The sequence below is a fragment of the Camelus bactrianus genome, chromosome 20 (assembly GCF_048773025.1).
Source record: "Camelus bactrianus isolate YW-2024 breed Bactrian camel chromosome 20, ASM4877302v1, whole genome shotgun sequence".
In the NCBI taxonomy this organism is placed as follows: Eukaryota; Metazoa; Chordata; class Mammalia; order Artiodactyla; family Camelidae; genus Camelus; species Camelus bactrianus.
This window is the reverse complement of record NC_133558.1, coordinates 25,352,968-25,371,313: the sequence shown is the minus strand read 5'-3', so window position 1 is coordinate 25,371,313 and position 18,346 is coordinate 25,352,968. Positions and strand designations below refer to the sequence as shown.

Genomic DNA, 18,346 nt, shown 5'->3' with positions numbered 1-18,346 from the left:
ATTTAAATGATGACATTTAAAATCTTGTTAATGTGGTGAAAACTACTGATGAATGTCAGTCACTCACCCCTTTTTCCACTCAGGTCCCAAATAATATAAAAAGACTCGTAGCACCAGCCAAACGGGGAACAAGACGTCAGCTTGGCCAGCAGGCCAGCCAAGTACCCCATAACTCCCCAAGCTGGAGTAAAGTTGCATGAGAAAGCACCACTGGGACCTGAGGCCCAGTGTGAGATGAGGCTCCTTCTTCTTCCCCAGATCTAGATCTTGGTACCTGCTTTTATTGGGGAGGGGGGCAGGGTACAGGGGGAACCTGCATTTGAGAAGAGTTAGGTCTGCAAGTCTGACCTAGAGTCACATATTTAGCCAGATGCCTGGAAAACAGGCAGCTCAGCTTACAAGCCCAGGCACGGGCAGAACAGAAGGTACAAGAAGGCAAGAGATGGGCTCTACATTGTCTTTTCAATGAAGTGACCACACCCCTGATAAACGGGTGGCTCATTAAAGTCCCAGTTACTGACCAATGAGTTGGTAACTCCTGAGGGAAAGACAAGGAAGTGAGTCTACCTTCAAAACATACTCAGCTCCAACCCCTTACCTAGGTCTCTACTCAAATGTCACCTCTTAAGGAAGCTTTCCCTGGAGGCCCTATTTTAAATTTCACATCCACTTTACATACACAGAGCCCAGCACTGTATGCGTCTTCCAGGCTTTTTTTTCCCTTGGCATTTATCACCATGCAACATTACTATCCATTTCATTATTCATCTTGCTCTTATTGCTGAGAGGTTTCTCTTGGCTCACCGGGCAGCCTCCAGGTCAGTCTTACTTCTGGCTCCTCCAGAGAGGGAGGCCTCTCCCTGGGACTCTGGCTCCAAACCTGAGGACTTCAGGTAGTAAAGGATCAGAGTCTCCTCCAGGGTTCAGCACAAAGGGGGCTGGCAAGGGTAATGGGAGGAGCTGGTTTCAGTCCAAGAGTGACCACAATAGTTCGAGAGAGAGAAGAACCCTGACCATAACAAGGGACTAGACTTTTTATCTGAGGACAACATGTTTAAGTGAAAGGTTTGTGCCTGCTGTATCCCATGAAAACCCCTGCCAGCACACTCACCGTATCTGACAGAAATCCATAAGAGCTACTAAGCTAGACCTGCCCTCCTGTAACCAAGTGGCAGAGACACTGGGCTCTGGGACAGATGATTCATCTGGCTTGCACAAGTTTATCCCACTAAGGACTAGCTGCAATTCCTGGTTGCTCTAATTATCCTAGAGAAACACTTTTCTTATCAGGGTATGAATTTTAAAAACACTCAAATCAAGGGAGATACCTGAAAATTAAATGTCATATGAAAATTCCACTTAGTTATGATGAGAAAAGGCTGAACTACCCCTATCAATTCTCAGGAGAACCTGCAATTTAAGAGGCTTCTTTCAACCTGACTGAACTTTTTGGGCAAAAGAGTTCATGGAACCAGCCTCAACCATCCATAGAACATACATATAAAGCAACAAGAATAAGATTTCTGACTCTACGTCTTCATTTATTTGCTTTGGGGCAAAAACCCAATCATTAAGTGACATGAAGTAACCTCCAACATGGGTAAAGGGATATTTAAAATATCTCATCAGTATGTGGCAAAGTTAAGGTATAAACTACAGAAAGCCTTTCATCTGTTTCCATAACACAAGTTCTCATACCTAGATCACAGTGGTCACCACATGGTTTTGCAATTATCTATCTAGCTCTCTTGTCTCCCTCCCATATCTTAGCAGCTTAGAAGTAAGAACCATTTCTTAATCATCCTTCTGTTAACCAAGACACCCAGTAGGTATCTGATAAATATTTTTTTTAACAACTGAGAATGCAGGTGGGGACATAAAGTGATCTAGTACAGCCACTATAGAAAACAGGATAGAGAAGGGGAACAAATAGAATTGCCTGACGCTCCTGGGAGACTAGTTTACATAAAAATCCATGAATCTGCAAAACATTAATCCAAGGGGGTGTGTGACTTTTCTCTAGATGTGCTCAGCAATCTGGCTCTAGAAAAAGATGGGGAATGGTTGGCCTGGTCCAGTGAGTTTTGTATGGTCTGAAGCAGGACAAAGGAGCTGGAAGTTTAAAGTGATGGATACAGAAGAAGGAAAAATAATGGATACAGAGGAAAGACAGGGAAACCATTTGTCAATATTTGATATCCTATTTTGATATAGTTTATTATTCTATGAATTTTTAAATCACTTTACAAACAAATGAAATGTCTGGAACTAGAATAAGGTATATGCTTAAGTTCAAAATCAAAGTCTTGTTCTCTAAAAACACACAGAGATTCTCTGTGCAGAAGAGCATGAAGGGATATGAGAGAAGGAATCAATTACATTACTTAGCAGATTAGAATACTATTAAAATCTGTAGGCACTTGAAACATTAAGTTTTCTATTGTAAGTTAAATGCATAAATTTCCCTCTAAAATCACTTTAAAGAATGACAACACATCAATGTAACAAAAAAAAATGTAGTATTACCTGAAATATCTGTAGCCTGTTGCTAGCTTCTTGTGGTGGTATATTTGGAACCATGGGTCCTTCCTGTAAAATATAATATAATCTCCCTTTTAATTCTTAATCAGATGTACTTATCAATTTATTAGGTTTATCTATTATCTCCTTTTAAACAAATAAACACGATTTTTAATTTAAGTGGTCTAATTTTGTCCTGTACATGAATATTTCATTTTTTTTTGTAATTCACATATTATACAATCCACTTCACTTAAAATGTATAATTGAATAGATTTTATTATATTTACAGAATTGTGTAACTATGATCACAATTTTAGTACATTTGCATCACTCTAACTTCCATTCATTTTTAAAGGACCTTGACAGAGCTAATAAAAAAATGTGACTAAATTACATCCTATATCAAAAGTTCCTAACACGAGAGCTCTGTTTCACTTCATTTATGATTATAAATGATAATGCTGTGGTTGTACTTTGGAATAACTGATACACAGTTCTGAGAACAACCTCCTTTCACTAATAGTTCAGCCTAATATGGAAACAGAGACATACATAGGTTGAATACTTGGAAGAAGCAGAAGGCTGTCTGTGGTGGCCATGAGCTAGAAAAAGCTGCAAAAGAGACCCCAGATGGTCTGTACAATCGTGAATATCATGGATATGCTAAATAAAAGACCAGACTGCCAGTATAATAGAATAACAGGGCAATTAAATGTTGACTAATCTAACCTAAAAGAGATAAGTTTTATAGTAGCACTAAGGACTTTAATCAGCTTATGAATTCAGATCTCTTGACCATTAAAGAAAGTAGAATTTGTTGGGACTATATCCAACTTCTGAGTTTAATTTCGAAGTTGTGGACAATTATCATTCATTGTAACAGGTTGAGAAGTCTGTGGGATTTACCAAGGATGATTTTCAGTGATCCTTTTAGTTCTCTAAGAGTCAGTGAAAAAGAAAATTAGTTGCACAATCCCCTGGCATTAAGGTATTATGCAAAATCAGTTGCATAACACCCTGAGATTAGGGCATTTATAGTTTTTTACAGCCTTCCAACAACTGTATTATACTTTCAACTATGAGAATTCTGGCCCTGAGAAAGGACAAAAAGTTGTTGCTCCTTTTATCAGTTACATCTTCTTTCTTCCTCCATAAAACATGCTTAACGGACTAACTATCCCCCCTTTTTGATAGCTGTAAATATGCAAACATAGCCTCTGACATAGTTACAAATCACAGTGCATTTCTTAGGGTTCATCACTTTCATTTTATATTAAATATACCACCAAACATCTTAACACACAGCATGCAAGGACTTAAATTACCTTCTCATATGCTTCTGCAAAATTCATTACATCCTCACAGAAAACTTCCACAGACTCAAGTAGACTACTTTTAAACTTTGGCTGCAGTTGAACTAGTTCGTCTTGTACGGAAACCTAGAATAAAAAAGAACACTCAATGTGAGAGTGAAACTAATGTATTTAAATGAAAACTACAATTCTATTCCAGCAACTTTGTCATCTCACAGATGTACTGTGTGACCAAAGATGTCTCTGAACGTTATTTGTTAAAAAAAAAAAAAAACCCACAGAAATAAACAATCCATATGCACCAACAGGAGGCTCAAATCCTAGTTCATGACGCAAGAGGCAAAGCTAACTAACTGCAGTTAGGAAAAAGTTTTCCAGCTAACCTAGTTCAGGTCATGGCTATGGCCAAGGAAACAGTTACTACTATGGACCCAGTCTGGGTCATGTGCTGTCTCTAGGACCAGGCCACTGGATGGAATTAGCAATTTCTAGTAGGTTTACAGGACTGCAATAATTGGAATAGTTCCCAATAAGAAAAAGATATTACTCGAGGTGTAAAAGAAAAACAGTAATGCCCTCCACAGTGGTCGTCAAAGCTTCTGCTTAAACCTGCAGTCATAATAGCTAGCACTTAATTCCTGCCTTCTATCTGCTACACTCTTTACATATGTTAACTCATTTAATCCTCACAACCACCCTGTGTAGTGAATACTAATATTATACCCATTTTACGAGTGATAAAACTGAGGCACAGAGAGACTAAGTAACTTCTTCAAGGTCCCAGCACTAGCATGAGACAAGGTCAAAGTCAAGATTCAGAATCTGGCAGTGTGGTTCCAAGGTTCCTCCTCTTAACCACTGTCAACAGCAGCATCTTTCTGGGTTGGAACACATACAGCTTTACTCTTAACGGTGACTGTAGTAAAGGGTGGGTCAGTAGGTTAAACACTAACAGACAGATGAGAGAAAAACCCAAGTCAACCATTTTCACTGAACAATAATAAAGCTATTAAGATAATATATATAAAGCTTTTTAAAAGCTTGAAATGTATTTGTTTCTGGAGATAGTGACTTAATAAAAAATAAGAATTAAATCCGTACTTACAGCTTTGCTCTGCAATTTATTGAAAGAATATCTCAAGGTATCAACTGCTTCTGATTCTTCTTTGGTTACTTCAACTTCAAATCTGTTTAAAATAGCATAGGCTTCCTGCGGAATGGGGGTAGAGTTCAGAAGCATCACAAGGAAGGGAACTGCCAGATGACTTAGACGCCTCCTAGAAGCACACTCCTATGTCTTAAAAGAGGAGAAGAGTGGTTCCCCAAATTAAACGTGTATAAATACCTCCTCTAGATTCCCACTGATATCAGATATTGACTCCAGATCCCTGGCCCTGAAATCTGAATTTAATAAGCCCCTAGGTGATTCCAGTGGAGAGTAAGCAGATCACTTTGAGATACTATCCTAGGAAAAACATCCCTAGAATAATTTCCTGCCTCTCTCTCCTCCTTGATCCTGTGTCAACGCCATGCAAAATGTTTTCTCATACTCTATTAAAATACAGGTTGGAATATGGAATAAAATGATGATGTGAAAGATATCCTGAAGAGAAGAAACGGATGAACAAACAAACCAAAACAAAAACAAACTCATAGATACAGAGAACAGATTGGTGGCTGCCAAAGGGGAAGGGGGTTGGAGGGGAGGTGTGAAATGGGTGAAGGTGATCAACTGTATGGTGATGGACCGTAACTAGTTTGTGGTGGTGATCACTTTGTAGTGTATACAAATACTAAATTATAATGTTGTGCACCTGGAACCTGCATAATATTATATGCCAATTTTATCTACTTTTTTTTTAAAGTGATGAATTGGCAACTGGCTTTACCAGAAGAATGTACGCTGAAAAACTGAGCTTCTACAGTCAGGAAAAAATGATATGATTATTTGTTACATCTTAAGAAGCCAGTGATGATCATTCAAAATTCCCAAATAATAAGATCTAAAGAAGTAGTAAAGACATAAAGTTCACAAGTTACCAAAGAGTATAAACTCTAAATGAGTTCAAGACAGCGATGCTCAGTCATGAACACTGGGTGCCAAAAGTAAGCAGTGGGAGTGCCGATTCTCCAGGAACTGCAGGCAATAAGGGAGTGCACTGTCCACAGAGAATTTGAAAAACAGGAATGAAATAAGTCTGATTTTTTATCATCACCATGAGCCAGAAATTTTATATATTGGTCATAAACACTTGCGGTAGACAGAACAATAACCTCCCAAATGTTACCCACGCCCTAATCCCTGGAACCTGCGACTATGTTACCTTACATGGCAAAAGGGACTTTGTAGGTGTGATTCAGTTAAAGAATCTGAGATGAGGAGAGCATCCCAGATTAACCAGGTTGGCCCAACGTAATCACAAAGGTCTATTTAAAGGAAAGAGGGAGGCGGGAGATTCAGAGTCAGAGAAGATGTGATGACAGAAGCTGGGGTAGGAGTGACGCCACGGCTAGATGGGAGCCATGAGCCAACAAATGCAAGCAGCTTCTAGAAGCTGGACAAGGCAAGGAAAGGATTCTTCCCTAGAGCCCCTGATGACATGTTGATTTTAACCCCAGAAGACCCATATTCAGACTTCTGACCTCAGGAAGCATAAAATAAAAAACTTGTGTTGTTTTAAGCCATAAAGTTTATGGTAATTTGCTACAGCAGCAACAGGAAACTAAAACAGTACTCTTCCCTAAAAACATCTATTGTTGATTTAAATTCCAACAGTTTACTTACAGTGCCTAAGTGGACCACTCCCACCATCTGCCCATGGTATGCCACTGGTCTATGAGTGAGACCCATAACGGGTTTCTAAGGAAAGCCGAAGATAAGGGGGAAACTTGTCTAGCATGTCAGAATTGACGTGAAAGAGTATAACCATTCTTTTCTAAAATGTAGATGCCAGCATAAAAACCTGAACACTGCCTTCGACCAGTACAGCATTATTAATATATTAATATTCTTTTGCAAACTGTTTACTGTTGATGATTATCAAAATCCTTCCCAGGACATCAACATCAGAGAGGAAAAACAGGCAGAATGTGCCATAAAATAGATGAATACATTAACAGCATCAAAACAACATCAATTTTTTAGTGTTTCTTTTTTTTAAATGGTATTTCAGGAAACAAAAATGCAATCATCTCTTACTTCAATTGGTCCCAAAGTCATGTCCATTTGAATTTCATTATCACGGATACAAGACAAGGCTTCCATTGCAAACCTGACATCATCTAAATCACGAATAGGTCTGGATAACTTTTTCAAGTATTCATTGATAAATGCTATCATGTCTGACATTTTCTTTTTGTATTCTTCATTCAAATAGCGACACAGTAACATCTTCCATGCCTTAGCCTCAATTGATAAGGCCAATTTCATTGGCTCTGGGGAAGACAAGAATAAGGTCAAAATAGAATACAGCTGACATTCTGAAACAATTTACTTTTGTGTCATCTGAGCATCTATAACTCCACAGTCCTAGTTGATAGCCACTAGGCACACTGAGCACTTAAAATATAGTTAGTCTGAATTAAACGTGCTGCAAGGTTACTAGACACTGAAGACTTAATTCCTGTTCCCATGGAGTATGTTAAGCTGTTCACAAGAAGCAACCAAAGTCTATGGAGAAGAATTTTGTAAATTAGTTCCAACACCATCCAATGTGAACCTTGCTCCATTTCTGGCCATCCCATTAGCAGCCCTCACTCATTCCCCCAGTTTTCTCCAGGTAACCCCACACAGTGAAGTGTAATATATTTTTTTGTCTGCCAGATCTGCCCCAGTCTTCCTGTTTTTCCACTCCCCCATCATCCACATGGTTAGAGGATATGTATAACCAGACCTTGTACTTAGGCCTAGTTGATTGTCACAGTCAACCCTTAACTTTTATGAGCCAATCAGAATCTTTTCTTGAAGGGAGAGGATATAGCTCAGTGGTAGAGCAGTGCTGAGTATGCACGAGGTCCTGGATTCAATTTCCAGTACCACCATTAAACAAACAAACAAACCTAATAACTTCCCCACCCAAAAAAACCCCCAGCAAAACAAAAAAATTAATAATAATAATAGTAATAAAGAATCCTTTCTTGAGAGTTTAGAATGAGACTTGACGGGGAACCATGTGGCCTGAGAAGCAGAAAAAGTCGTACAGAGAGGGAAGAAGAAATGAGGGGCAGAGAGAAAGGATTTCCTCGGCTTCCCAGACTGTTCCTGGTTCTGGTTCATTCCTAAGGCCCAAGTGCACTTTGGATTCTGGGATATACCTTTTCTCCCTGAACGAATCTCAAGTAGGTTTCTGTTCCTTGAAAACAAAACAGCTCTAACTAGCCAACTCTGCCTTAAGCATCTTCACCCATTCTTCTTCCCCTCTCGGTATCCCTACACTGCCAGCCCTGCCAACCTTGAAAAGTGGTTGCTCCCCTCCCAACTCCCACAGTAAGAGGACTAGGGAGCTGAGGCAATTGTAGCCTGAGAAGAGACACAGCAAGCTTGCTGACTGGGGCTGTGAGATCCTGTCTCCTGAAGTCCACCCCTCATGAACCTCTTTTCTCCTTTTCCTGTGGCCTCAAGGATTCAGCCCACCTCCCCCTTTATCATTGGAGCCAGCTATTCCATTTTTTTCTTTCTTCTCTCTCTCTCTCAAATCAAGCACCCGGCTAACTCTCAAAACAGGGCTACAGTTGATTTTTGTATTCAGAATCATAGTGCTAACCACTATGAGGAAACAAATAGGAAATTTATATGATAATAAGAATAACAACAACAACAATAATAATAATAATAGGTAAAGTACAGTTTCCAAAACTCTACAGTTCTTGTAATTATTGCCCCCGATGCATGGCTTCTGATTTCTAGCTAAATAATCCCCTCAAGTACTTGCAATTCTTCCCCAAATTAAATCCCTTCTTGATAGATATAACACTACTTATCATTCACTGAACAACAACTACTTGCCAGTACTATGCTAAGTGTCTCAAATAAAGTAACTAGGTGGTCATTGTCATTATCACCAGCAGAAGACATGGAACTTAAAGAGGTCAAGTAACCTCGATATTCAAATTTGAGAGTAACAGTTACACTGACTCCTTGAGGACAGATCTGAACATCTACTTAAAAGTGGATAGTTGACGTAGGTCACTCAAATATCTTCTGAGAATAAAATTTCATAAATTTAGGACTAGACTGATTGTACCTTTGTAACCGTGGCAATTAAGTAGTCACCACTAGTTTTAAATCCAAACCACACACCAAATCACCTCAGTTCACATACTTTTTAAAAGCAATCAGTATTAGCCCCACCCTTCTGAATGTCAACCAGTTGGCAGGGACATACTCAATAAGCCCGCCTCTGAGTGCCAATCAACCAACAACAGTCTCACCTGAGCACGCATCCTTCTACAGATGATGTTAACCTGTTTATGCCCAGCAATCCTTGGACTCCATGCTGCCCAGACACCCAATCTGAGGTGAACAGTCTGCACTACTGGCAGCACTGTGCCTGTCCCGCATAGCTCTCCCTCACTCTAGTCAGCAATAGAGTCCACTTGGGGTTTTTTTTTTTTTTTACATTACGTGGATATCTCATTATCCTTTGATACTCTAACTCCAACTGGAGTAACTTCTCAGGAGACCTCAAACTGTTTGACTCTTATCTCAGGTACACAACCCTCTCCTCACAGCAACCTGTAGGTCCACCTATAGTTTTAGTTGTGTGAGTGCCAGCTGAGGAACTGTGCAGTGTATTAAGTGCACTAAGCCACGCTGGTATAATATTATGTGGACACAACATATGATAATATATAATATTTATAACATATATATGAACAATATTGGTGGTCTAGAAATACTTAATATTTATAATATTGTACCAATGTAGCTCAATAACTGCTTTCTAAATAAAGTAACATCTCATATGAAAATACAGATAACTTTACATAATATTTTCTGAATACCTGTGTGCAATTCAAGTGCTCCTACAACTATAACAGGCTTCAGCTCGTCAATCTCCTGTTCAAAAGTAGCGTAGTATAGAATTTCAGATCTGATTTCAGTCAGAGAGGGGTTGTTAGACAAGAACTCCTGTAGCAAGGAAAGAATCAATGTTTTCTTCAGCTTTTTGACCATATAAATCTTACACTTCTAATAGCTGAGTTAGACAACTGCATCTGCTTATATATTTTTCCACTTGAATGTGCTATCAGGCCAGTGGCTCAGTAAAGAAAAGGAGGAACAGGCAGTGACAGAAGAGGGGGCTAAGTGGGGGAATTTCACAGTTCTGAACGGTTATTCAGAGTTCAAAGTCTCATTGAGTCTCTAACCAAAAATACAGCTGAGTCTATGTAAGTAAATGTGACACCCTCGAACACCTGGCCTCTGGACATGCCTGGAACATAACTGGCACTCAGCTGCTTAAAGGAACCAAACAAAATCTGCCTGAGCCTCCTTATGGTCAACTTCCCCAGTCGTCACTGTGAGAATCACACAAGACATCATGTGTTGGATGCTTGGCATTTACAGGTTCTCGGTCTCTGTTTCTGAGTTCTCATCAGCATTACTGATATTTTCCTAGTCCTCCCACATGAGTTAGATACAAACAATTAAAACCCAAACTGCGTCACAAGTAATGGAAACACACCTTCACTTTCACGTCTCGGTCCTCTGTCCAGAGCGTCTTGTACTTTTGAAAGTCCTGCAGGGCCTCGTGAGCCACCTTTCTGAGAGAATTCACAGAGGAAGAAAGGAGGAGCACCAACTTGGAAATATCCTTGTGCTCTGCTACACCTGGATAAAAATTCTTCAGCTTCCTCGCAGGAATAATTTCTTCAAAAGATTCTGAAAACAGACATTTTTATCCTATAGGTAACTCCTACATTCAACTTCAAACATTATCGATTTTAATATTTATAGACTTTCTTCAAACTTTATTTTCTTAATGACCATCCCCCTCCAAATAATTAAGACCTATTCTCTTGCTAGCTACATTTATTAAACTATTGTGTCCAATTTCAAGGTCTAAATTTCTTTAAAGTGAGAAAACTGTTATTCAGGGGAGAGAACTGAAAGATACTGATTAACCACTCCCCACACCGAAAAAAAATGTCCTCCAAGGAAATATCAAGAGTTTTTGCTACCCTACAGCACAGCATGGTGAGGCACCACATTTATTATCCAAATGACCTCAAGCCAGTCATTTAATCTTCATGGAAATACTTACGAGAATTAAATAAGACAACATATGCTTGTCTTCAACTCAGCATCACTATTCACCACCACTATAAACATCTCTCGCCAAAACTTGGTCATGTCACTGCCTTGTTTGAAATTCTCGAGTATTCTCCATCAAGCAGAGACCATACGGATATTTTGTTTGGTCCAAACAGTACCTTACTTTTTTTTTTTTAACATTTTTTATTGATTTATAATCATTTTACAATGTTGTGTCAAATTCCAGTGTTCAGCACAATTTTTCAGTCATTCATGGACATATACACACTCATTGGCACATTTTTTTCTCTGTGAGTTATCATAACATTTTGTGTATATTTCCCTGTGCTATACAGTGTAATCTTGTTTATCTATTCTACAATTTTGAAATCCCAGTCTATCCCTTCCCACCCTCCATCCCCCTGGTAACCACAAGTCTGTATTCTCTGTCTGTGAGTCTATTTCTGTCCTGTATTTACGCTTTGTTTTTGTTTGTTTGTTTGTTTTTGTTTTTGTTTTTTAGATTCCACATATGAGCAATCTCATATGGTATTTTTCTTTCTCTTTCTGGCTTACTTCACTTAGAATGACATTCTCCAGGAGCATCCATGTTGCTGCAAATGGCATTATGTTGTTGGTTTTTATGGCTGAGTAGTATTCCATTGTATAAATATACCACATCTTCTTTATCCAGTCACCTGTTGATGGACATTTAGGCTGTTTCCATGTTTTGGCTATTGTAAATAGTGCTGCTATGAACATTGGGGTGTAGGTGTCATCCTGAAGTAGATTTCCTTCTGGATACAAGCCCAGGAGTGATGGCTAAGTGACACTACTTACTTACCACAGTCACCTCCAAAGTAGAATTAGCACTAAGGTTTACTGTCATTTTTAACTTTGAATCTAAGGTGATGATAGTAAAAGACCGGTAAGTGTCCTTGCTCACTCATGACCAAAATCTGGAGGGAAATGTCTATGTGTTATGTTTAAGATGGGAGATGGAGAACACATACCCAGGGAGAATCAGAAAGACCATTTGCTCATCGTTACAATTCTAAGGTTCTCCTCATCTAAGATTTATTTGAACATTCTTACTGTCTTCCTTCTTCAGCTGTTTTCCCGTGCTCGGATGGCTCATGTCAGCAGTGGTGCGGGAGGGACTGCCGATGACAGACTTGATGTGACGGCTTTGCTGCTGCCCCCAGTGAGCCACCCCTCTGCTGACCTCCAGGGTTAAGTGGATCATACGGTTGATGGCTTGTTGAATGTCATCCAAACTAGGAACCATTACCTGTGGGAAGAAGAAACAAGCATCTGGTGCCGCCAGTACATACAGTCCATCCCTCCAATTTGCACCACCCCCATTCCCCACCAAGGGGGAAGCCTCTGCTGCCCAAGTGCAAGGCTGGTTTGAGCAGAGGGACGTCAGAGGAAGGTAGGCTTCAGACTTAATCCATCTTCAGGTTTTCCCATTCTACCCACTCCTGCAGGCAGAAAGGTCAAACATAGCACTTCTCATCCTTTCCCTGTGAGGGTGACTGGATGCAGCCAAATACTGTGGGCATGTGTTGCATGTCCATGAGGCAGAATAACTGAGGAAGTTATACTGCCAAGATTCTGACCTCAGTCCTGTGAAATATGCCAAATAAGCAAAGAAGCTGTTCTCCAGGAGGCCAGACCATGTAGATGTGGTGTCAGGTGAGCCATAGATTGTTCCTCCCTGACCTTATCCCTGAGCCCATCACAGAATGACCCTCAGTCATCCTGTGTGGCTTGCTGTTCCAGATGCCAATAAGCAGCTGGGGTGGTAGAAGAGAGAAGTGTCATGACAAGGCATGGGGGGTTCCATGGTGCTCAGGGCACAGGCTCTCTCTTCCTCCCTCCCTCCCTCTCTCTCTCTCTCTTTCTTTCTATTCTGCCATGGGTTGCCTCACAGTTGGGTGTTCAGGGTAGGGATTTAGACTTCTAAGATGGTCTTATTTAAATAATTTAATGTCTGAAGTAAGAGAAAACAAGACAGACACTTACCTCTTACTCCAACCTGCAATACACCACAAGCTATGCAGAAGTAATTTTTTACAGTAGATATAAATAATACATTTTGATTTTTGCTAAATACTGAGATGAAGTCAAAAAATACATAGGACCACGAGGTTACCCTATGTAAAAGTTCAGTTCTAATGCTATACTTCTTTAATACATTACCAGAATATCATGGTATTAACCTGAATGTTTAATAATACTTACCACGTTAGGAATTGCAAGATGTACTTCACATTTTATAAAGGAAATAACATCTTCTGACTGTTTCCGTCCATACGAGCTGTAATAAGATGGATGTTTAACTTATAAAACTTAACCTAAAATTTCATAAATAGCTTGATTATGCTGCAACTTTCAATCCTAAAAATAAAGATCATTTCAAAATATAAATTACATGAAGAGAATGTTATTTACAATGGAATCATAAAATTTATAAACTAGTTCATAAACTAAGACAACTTAATGATTTAATATTATCCAAAGTGAAACATTAGTCTCCTGTGCATTTTCTTGTATTTTTATGATGCTTTCTTTCAGTAGTAACCACTTAATAATGTTTATTAAAAGCATCCCCTTTTCCCAACCCTACAACAGATGCTGGAAAAGATCACCAAGAAAAAAAAAAAAAGCATATTAACTTCACATACTTCTTTGCAAGGTTAAACAAGAGGTTTCTAGCCAAAGTCTTCCCCAAACTGCCTTTTTAAACAATATCAGTCGTGCTCAGACAGAAATACAAGCATAGAGATAGATACACGAGTGCAAGTAATGAAGTGACACACATCAGGGCTGCAAATTAATTAGATTATCTCTCTCTGCCTGACAGACACTAAAGTGATGTCCTCCCACATATAAGAGAGGCAAAACAACAACAAGATAAAGTCTGTCAGCCTACTGCCTGCAGCTGTCGCTTTTCCAGAAGACGTGGGCCTGGGGTGACAGAAGCAAACCCACAGCAACCCCAGTAAGCGTGCAAGCCGGGCCACTTGTGAGTTCCCCATCTAAACCTGTCACATCCCAGCAACTCTTCAGAGGGCAGTAACTGCGAACTAAAGGGAAGTAAATACGACCCAGTTCTGCACTCAGGGTACCAAAGGTCGTGTGGAGGCAAAAGTGAAACTCCTAGATAAGGGGGGAAAGAAGAGAGAAACACACAGAAACTAAAAAACCTCTCACAAAGAGCGCCTATAAACTAAAGCCTCAATATGCAAAAGCAAGTCTAACAGTAAGAAAGAAGACGAAAGAAATTAATAATCAAAACAAAAGCTTACTGCAGACATAGTTTGATGTATAGAAGTATGACAAACTCTAAAATGAGTATATTGAGAATGTTCAAAGAGATAAGTGAATGGTACCTTCCAGAAAGACAATGAATTGCTAAACTAAAAAGGCAGAAATGATACAATATCTGGAGGATAAGGAGAAAGTATTAATTGAAATGCTTAAGATGCAATAGATGAGATCACCTTTCAGCTCAATACAGAGATACTTACTCACAATGTAGCCCAGAAAGACAGAAAGACGAAATAGATGACAGACTAGTTAGGAGACAGGAAAGACAGACTGAGATGCCCCAACATTGGAGATGGCCATTGGCCCAGGGAGCCCAGGACAGTGCTCGGGTTCAGTCCATCCTGACACTTCATCTGGACAGTGCCTCTTCACTCAAAAGAGTGTCCTAGATGGAACAATAAATTACGAGGTCAGTCTATTCAACATTCAGCTACTAGAAGTTCCACAGCAAGAGAATGAAGGGAATGTCTCAGAAGCAACAACTGAATAGGAAACTGCTGAGAATTTTCCAGGGTTAAGGAACACAGTAAGCTCTCATTATAGAAAGCACACTCTGAGAACAAAGCAGGATTAAATACAGACAAATCCACACTGCTGGAGAAAACTGCAGAACATCAAGGATAAAAAACAAGTTTCAGTTAGACTCACCACAGAATGCTCATCAGCAGCAACACAGGTCAGAAAAAAATGAAGAAATACTTTCAAAGTGCTGAGAAGCAAGCAAAAGTTTTTTATCCAGCTAAAGGGCCATGAAAGTTTGAGGGCAAAATAAGGGGCATTTTTCAGACTTAAAACGAAGACAAAAAGTTTACCCCTCACTAAGGGATCTGTGGGATACAATAAATACACAGGAATCTGAAGATTTTTAATAAAATATGCCAGTAAATAACTTACTTTCGAGTGTTCAAGAAAAGGTGAATGTGAAACATCAAACAACAGTGATGAAGTAGGTACAGTTCATGCCGAGGCCCTTATAGTTAGAAGACTAGAAAACTGGAAAACCAGAGACTACTTTTTAAAAACTGGAGCTAAATATATACATATACATATTCTAAATTTAAAGGTGACTACTTAAAGAACTGAAGTATAGGAAAGAGAATAAAAGGGAAAAAGTATCCAACCCAAAGACAACAGAGATAATAACATAAACCAAAAAGAAAGGACAGTAAGAAGAAACCACAAAATAAACTGTCATAAACTAAGTATAATTACATTAAAAAAAAATCACAAAAAAAGTAAGCAGATTAAACTCTATTAAAAAGCAGAGACAATCAGGTTGAATAAAAATAATCAGGTATATGATACTTTTAGGAGGTAAAACAAAAAACTGGACAGAAAAGCTTAAATGTAGAGATAGAAAAAGATATACCAAAAAAGCCAGGAAAGTAATGACAGACTAAAAAGAATTTGAGAAATCAGGATTAATATGGATAAAGAGTTCACCAAATAAAAATGAAAGAAACAGTGTTCTAAGCAGATTTAACTACTGTGACTTCCCATGCATCTAACAATGTAGACTTAAAAGATGTAAAACAAGAACTGACCAAAACAGAAGGAAAATTTGACTTCACAATCACACTGGGAGATTTTAAGAGTGCAATTAAATTAAAATTCAGCAGTGAATAATCAAGGAATAGCCCTAACAAATAACAAAAACGTGCAAGACTTTTGCACAGGGAATTATAAAACTTCATTGAGAAATATCAAAGAAGACAGATAGATAGAGAGTCAATCCATGATCCTGAATGGAAGACTCAACAGTGTAAGGATGCTCTCCAAATTTATCTATAGATTCAATGTAATTTAAATAACCATCCCAAAAGAAAGATCAATTTTACAACAACTTTTGCTTGATTAACTAATTAACCGTATGGAAAAATATATTCTACTTTCCTACCTCACACTAATCACAAAAATCAATACCATGTGGATTAAATCCCTAAATGTAAAAGATAAAACTATAAAAATTTTAGAAGACATTATGAAGTAGGGAGAGAATTCTTTTAAAAGACATAAAAAACCACAAATTACTAAAGAAAAGACTGATATATCTGAGTATGTTTAAACTCAGCAAAGAATATCATAAAGAGAATAAAAAGGCACAACTGAGAGAAGTTATTTCCTAAATTTCCATCAACAAAGTACTATATTGAGAATACCCACGAATAAATTTAATCCAATAGAAAAACAAGCAGAAAGAAAGGAAGGAAGGAGGGAAAAAGAAAGGGAAAGGCAAGGCAAAATTTTAAAAAAGAGAAACGACAAATGGCTCATAAACATGAAAATGTGTTCAACCTCATCAGCAACCAGGAACAAAATAATTTAAGTCCCAATGAGATGCCATTTCACACCCCAACGCTGGCAGGAATTTTTCAGTTGAACAACACCAACTGTGTGCAAGGATGTCACGCCATGGGTGCTCTCAGGCTAGGCACTGCCTGGTAAACTGAGGCGTGCACACAGCCCAGGGCCCAGCCATTCCACTCCAGCAGGTGCAGGAGGAGACAGGTACAAGAATGTTCACAATGGCCCACACTGGAAACAACCCAAATGACCATCACCGGTAGGAAAGATAGACAGTGTGTACACTCCAGTTACACAGAAGTGAAAATAAATTATTATTAGCACAGATGAATCTTAAAGACAATACTGAACACAGTTCAAATACAGGTAAAATTAAACGACACATTGATTAGGGGTACAAACGCATGTTGAACGGTAAGGAAAACCAAGACAATGATAAACACCAAGTTCAGGACAGCAGTTACCTTTGGGTGAGCAGACAGAGGACCAGTAAGGGGACTGGTAGTGCTCAGTGTTCCTTGTCTTGGCCTGAGTGCTAGGAACATGGTTGTTTGTTTTTCACCGTTCTTGCAGTATTACAAATACGTTTTCATACAGTTTTTTCATAAATGCTATGTTTTAAATTTTATAATTTTTAAAATTAATACAAATAAGAGGTACTATTAGCATGATGTTAATACTGAGTCATATTTAGCATATTTTCAACTTGCCTTGCAACAAATATTCTTCTTTTCATTGTGTCCAAAGATAATCGTGTAGCTTTTTGAAGACTGTCTAGTAATTGATGAGAGAAAAAAACATACACCTCTTTACATTCCTGTAATGAGAAATCATATTAAATTTGGTACAAAAAATAAAAACTCTTAACACCCCCAAAGCAATAATACAATATTAGAAGTGATATGAGAAAGCTGAAAAATAATAAACTATACAATTTCAATTATATTGTAGAAATAAATTCAATCGTAAATTACTTGTTGATTTTTTAAACAAATAAGAATATATGAAACGTGTGCTTTCATGAACACCCTAGCAAATTATAAGGCCTTACTCAAAAGCTAAAATTCAAAACTAGCTTATTGAAAGTAATCCTGGTTTGCTCAAAATTGAATAATTCACTCAACAAAACTGAAGCACGTAAGTGTGGTGCACTTCTCAATGCTTAGGGGTGGGGCACAAGAGGACATTTAGTTTTCAACCTCAGAAAGCTCAGCTTGGTGGATAACTGTATTTTTAAATGTATGATACAAAAATATATAAGATGAAACTTCCACCATCCTGGAACCACGGTCTACCCCTCTCTCCAAGCCCTTCTTCCCCTCCAGAGAAGTAGCCAAGTTTATTGATCAATAATCAAGCCCAGGATAAATACTGAGCCTGGGCAGAGATCTGGTCACCACATCTTGCCTGCACAGTGTGTCACACATCCAGGGCCAGGCTCTGGCCATACAGTCCCTCCCTACTCAACTCTCTGCCCCTCTGAGACTGTGTGGGCCAGTAGGGAGGGTTATCAGGTATGAACAAAGAGGAATACAATCAGGTTGGGTCAATTACGAGGCTAAAGCACAGGCATGACACAGACTTTTATGTTAGACAGACCGTGCTGGCAGCAATG

At 38.8% G+C, this 18,346-nt stretch overlaps 1 protein-coding gene across 16 annotated transcripts in view; it reads right to left on the bottom strand.

Moving 5' to 3' along the window:
- DNAH8 (dynein axonemal heavy chain 8) overlaps positions 1-18,346 on the bottom strand; it is a 219,464-nt gene that overhangs the window by 141,288 nt on the left and 59,830 nt on the right. For all 16 annotated transcript variants that reach the window (XR_012501126.1, XM_074348632.1, XM_074348630.1 and 13 more), the window contains 9 exons: positions 17,442-17,548; positions 13,339-13,414; positions 12,187-12,382; positions 10,523-10,719; positions 9,840-9,966; positions 7,036-7,271; positions 4,942-5,046; positions 3,849-3,962; positions 2,527-2,589 (listed from right to left, as the gene is read on the bottom strand). Coding sequence is in view for 15 of the 16 variants with exons in the window: in XM_074348632.1 (XP_074204733.1) it covers positions 2,527-2,589; positions 3,849-3,962; positions 4,942-5,046; positions 7,036-7,271; positions 9,840-9,966; positions 10,523-10,719; positions 12,187-12,382; positions 13,339-13,414; positions 17,442-17,548 (1,221 nt within the window). In the remaining variant the exon portion in view is untranslated. The remainder of the gene's footprint in view (positions 1-2,526; positions 2,590-3,848; positions 3,963-4,941; positions 5,047-7,035; positions 7,272-9,839; positions 9,967-10,522; positions 10,720-12,186; positions 12,383-13,338; positions 13,415-17,441; positions 17,549-18,346) is intronic.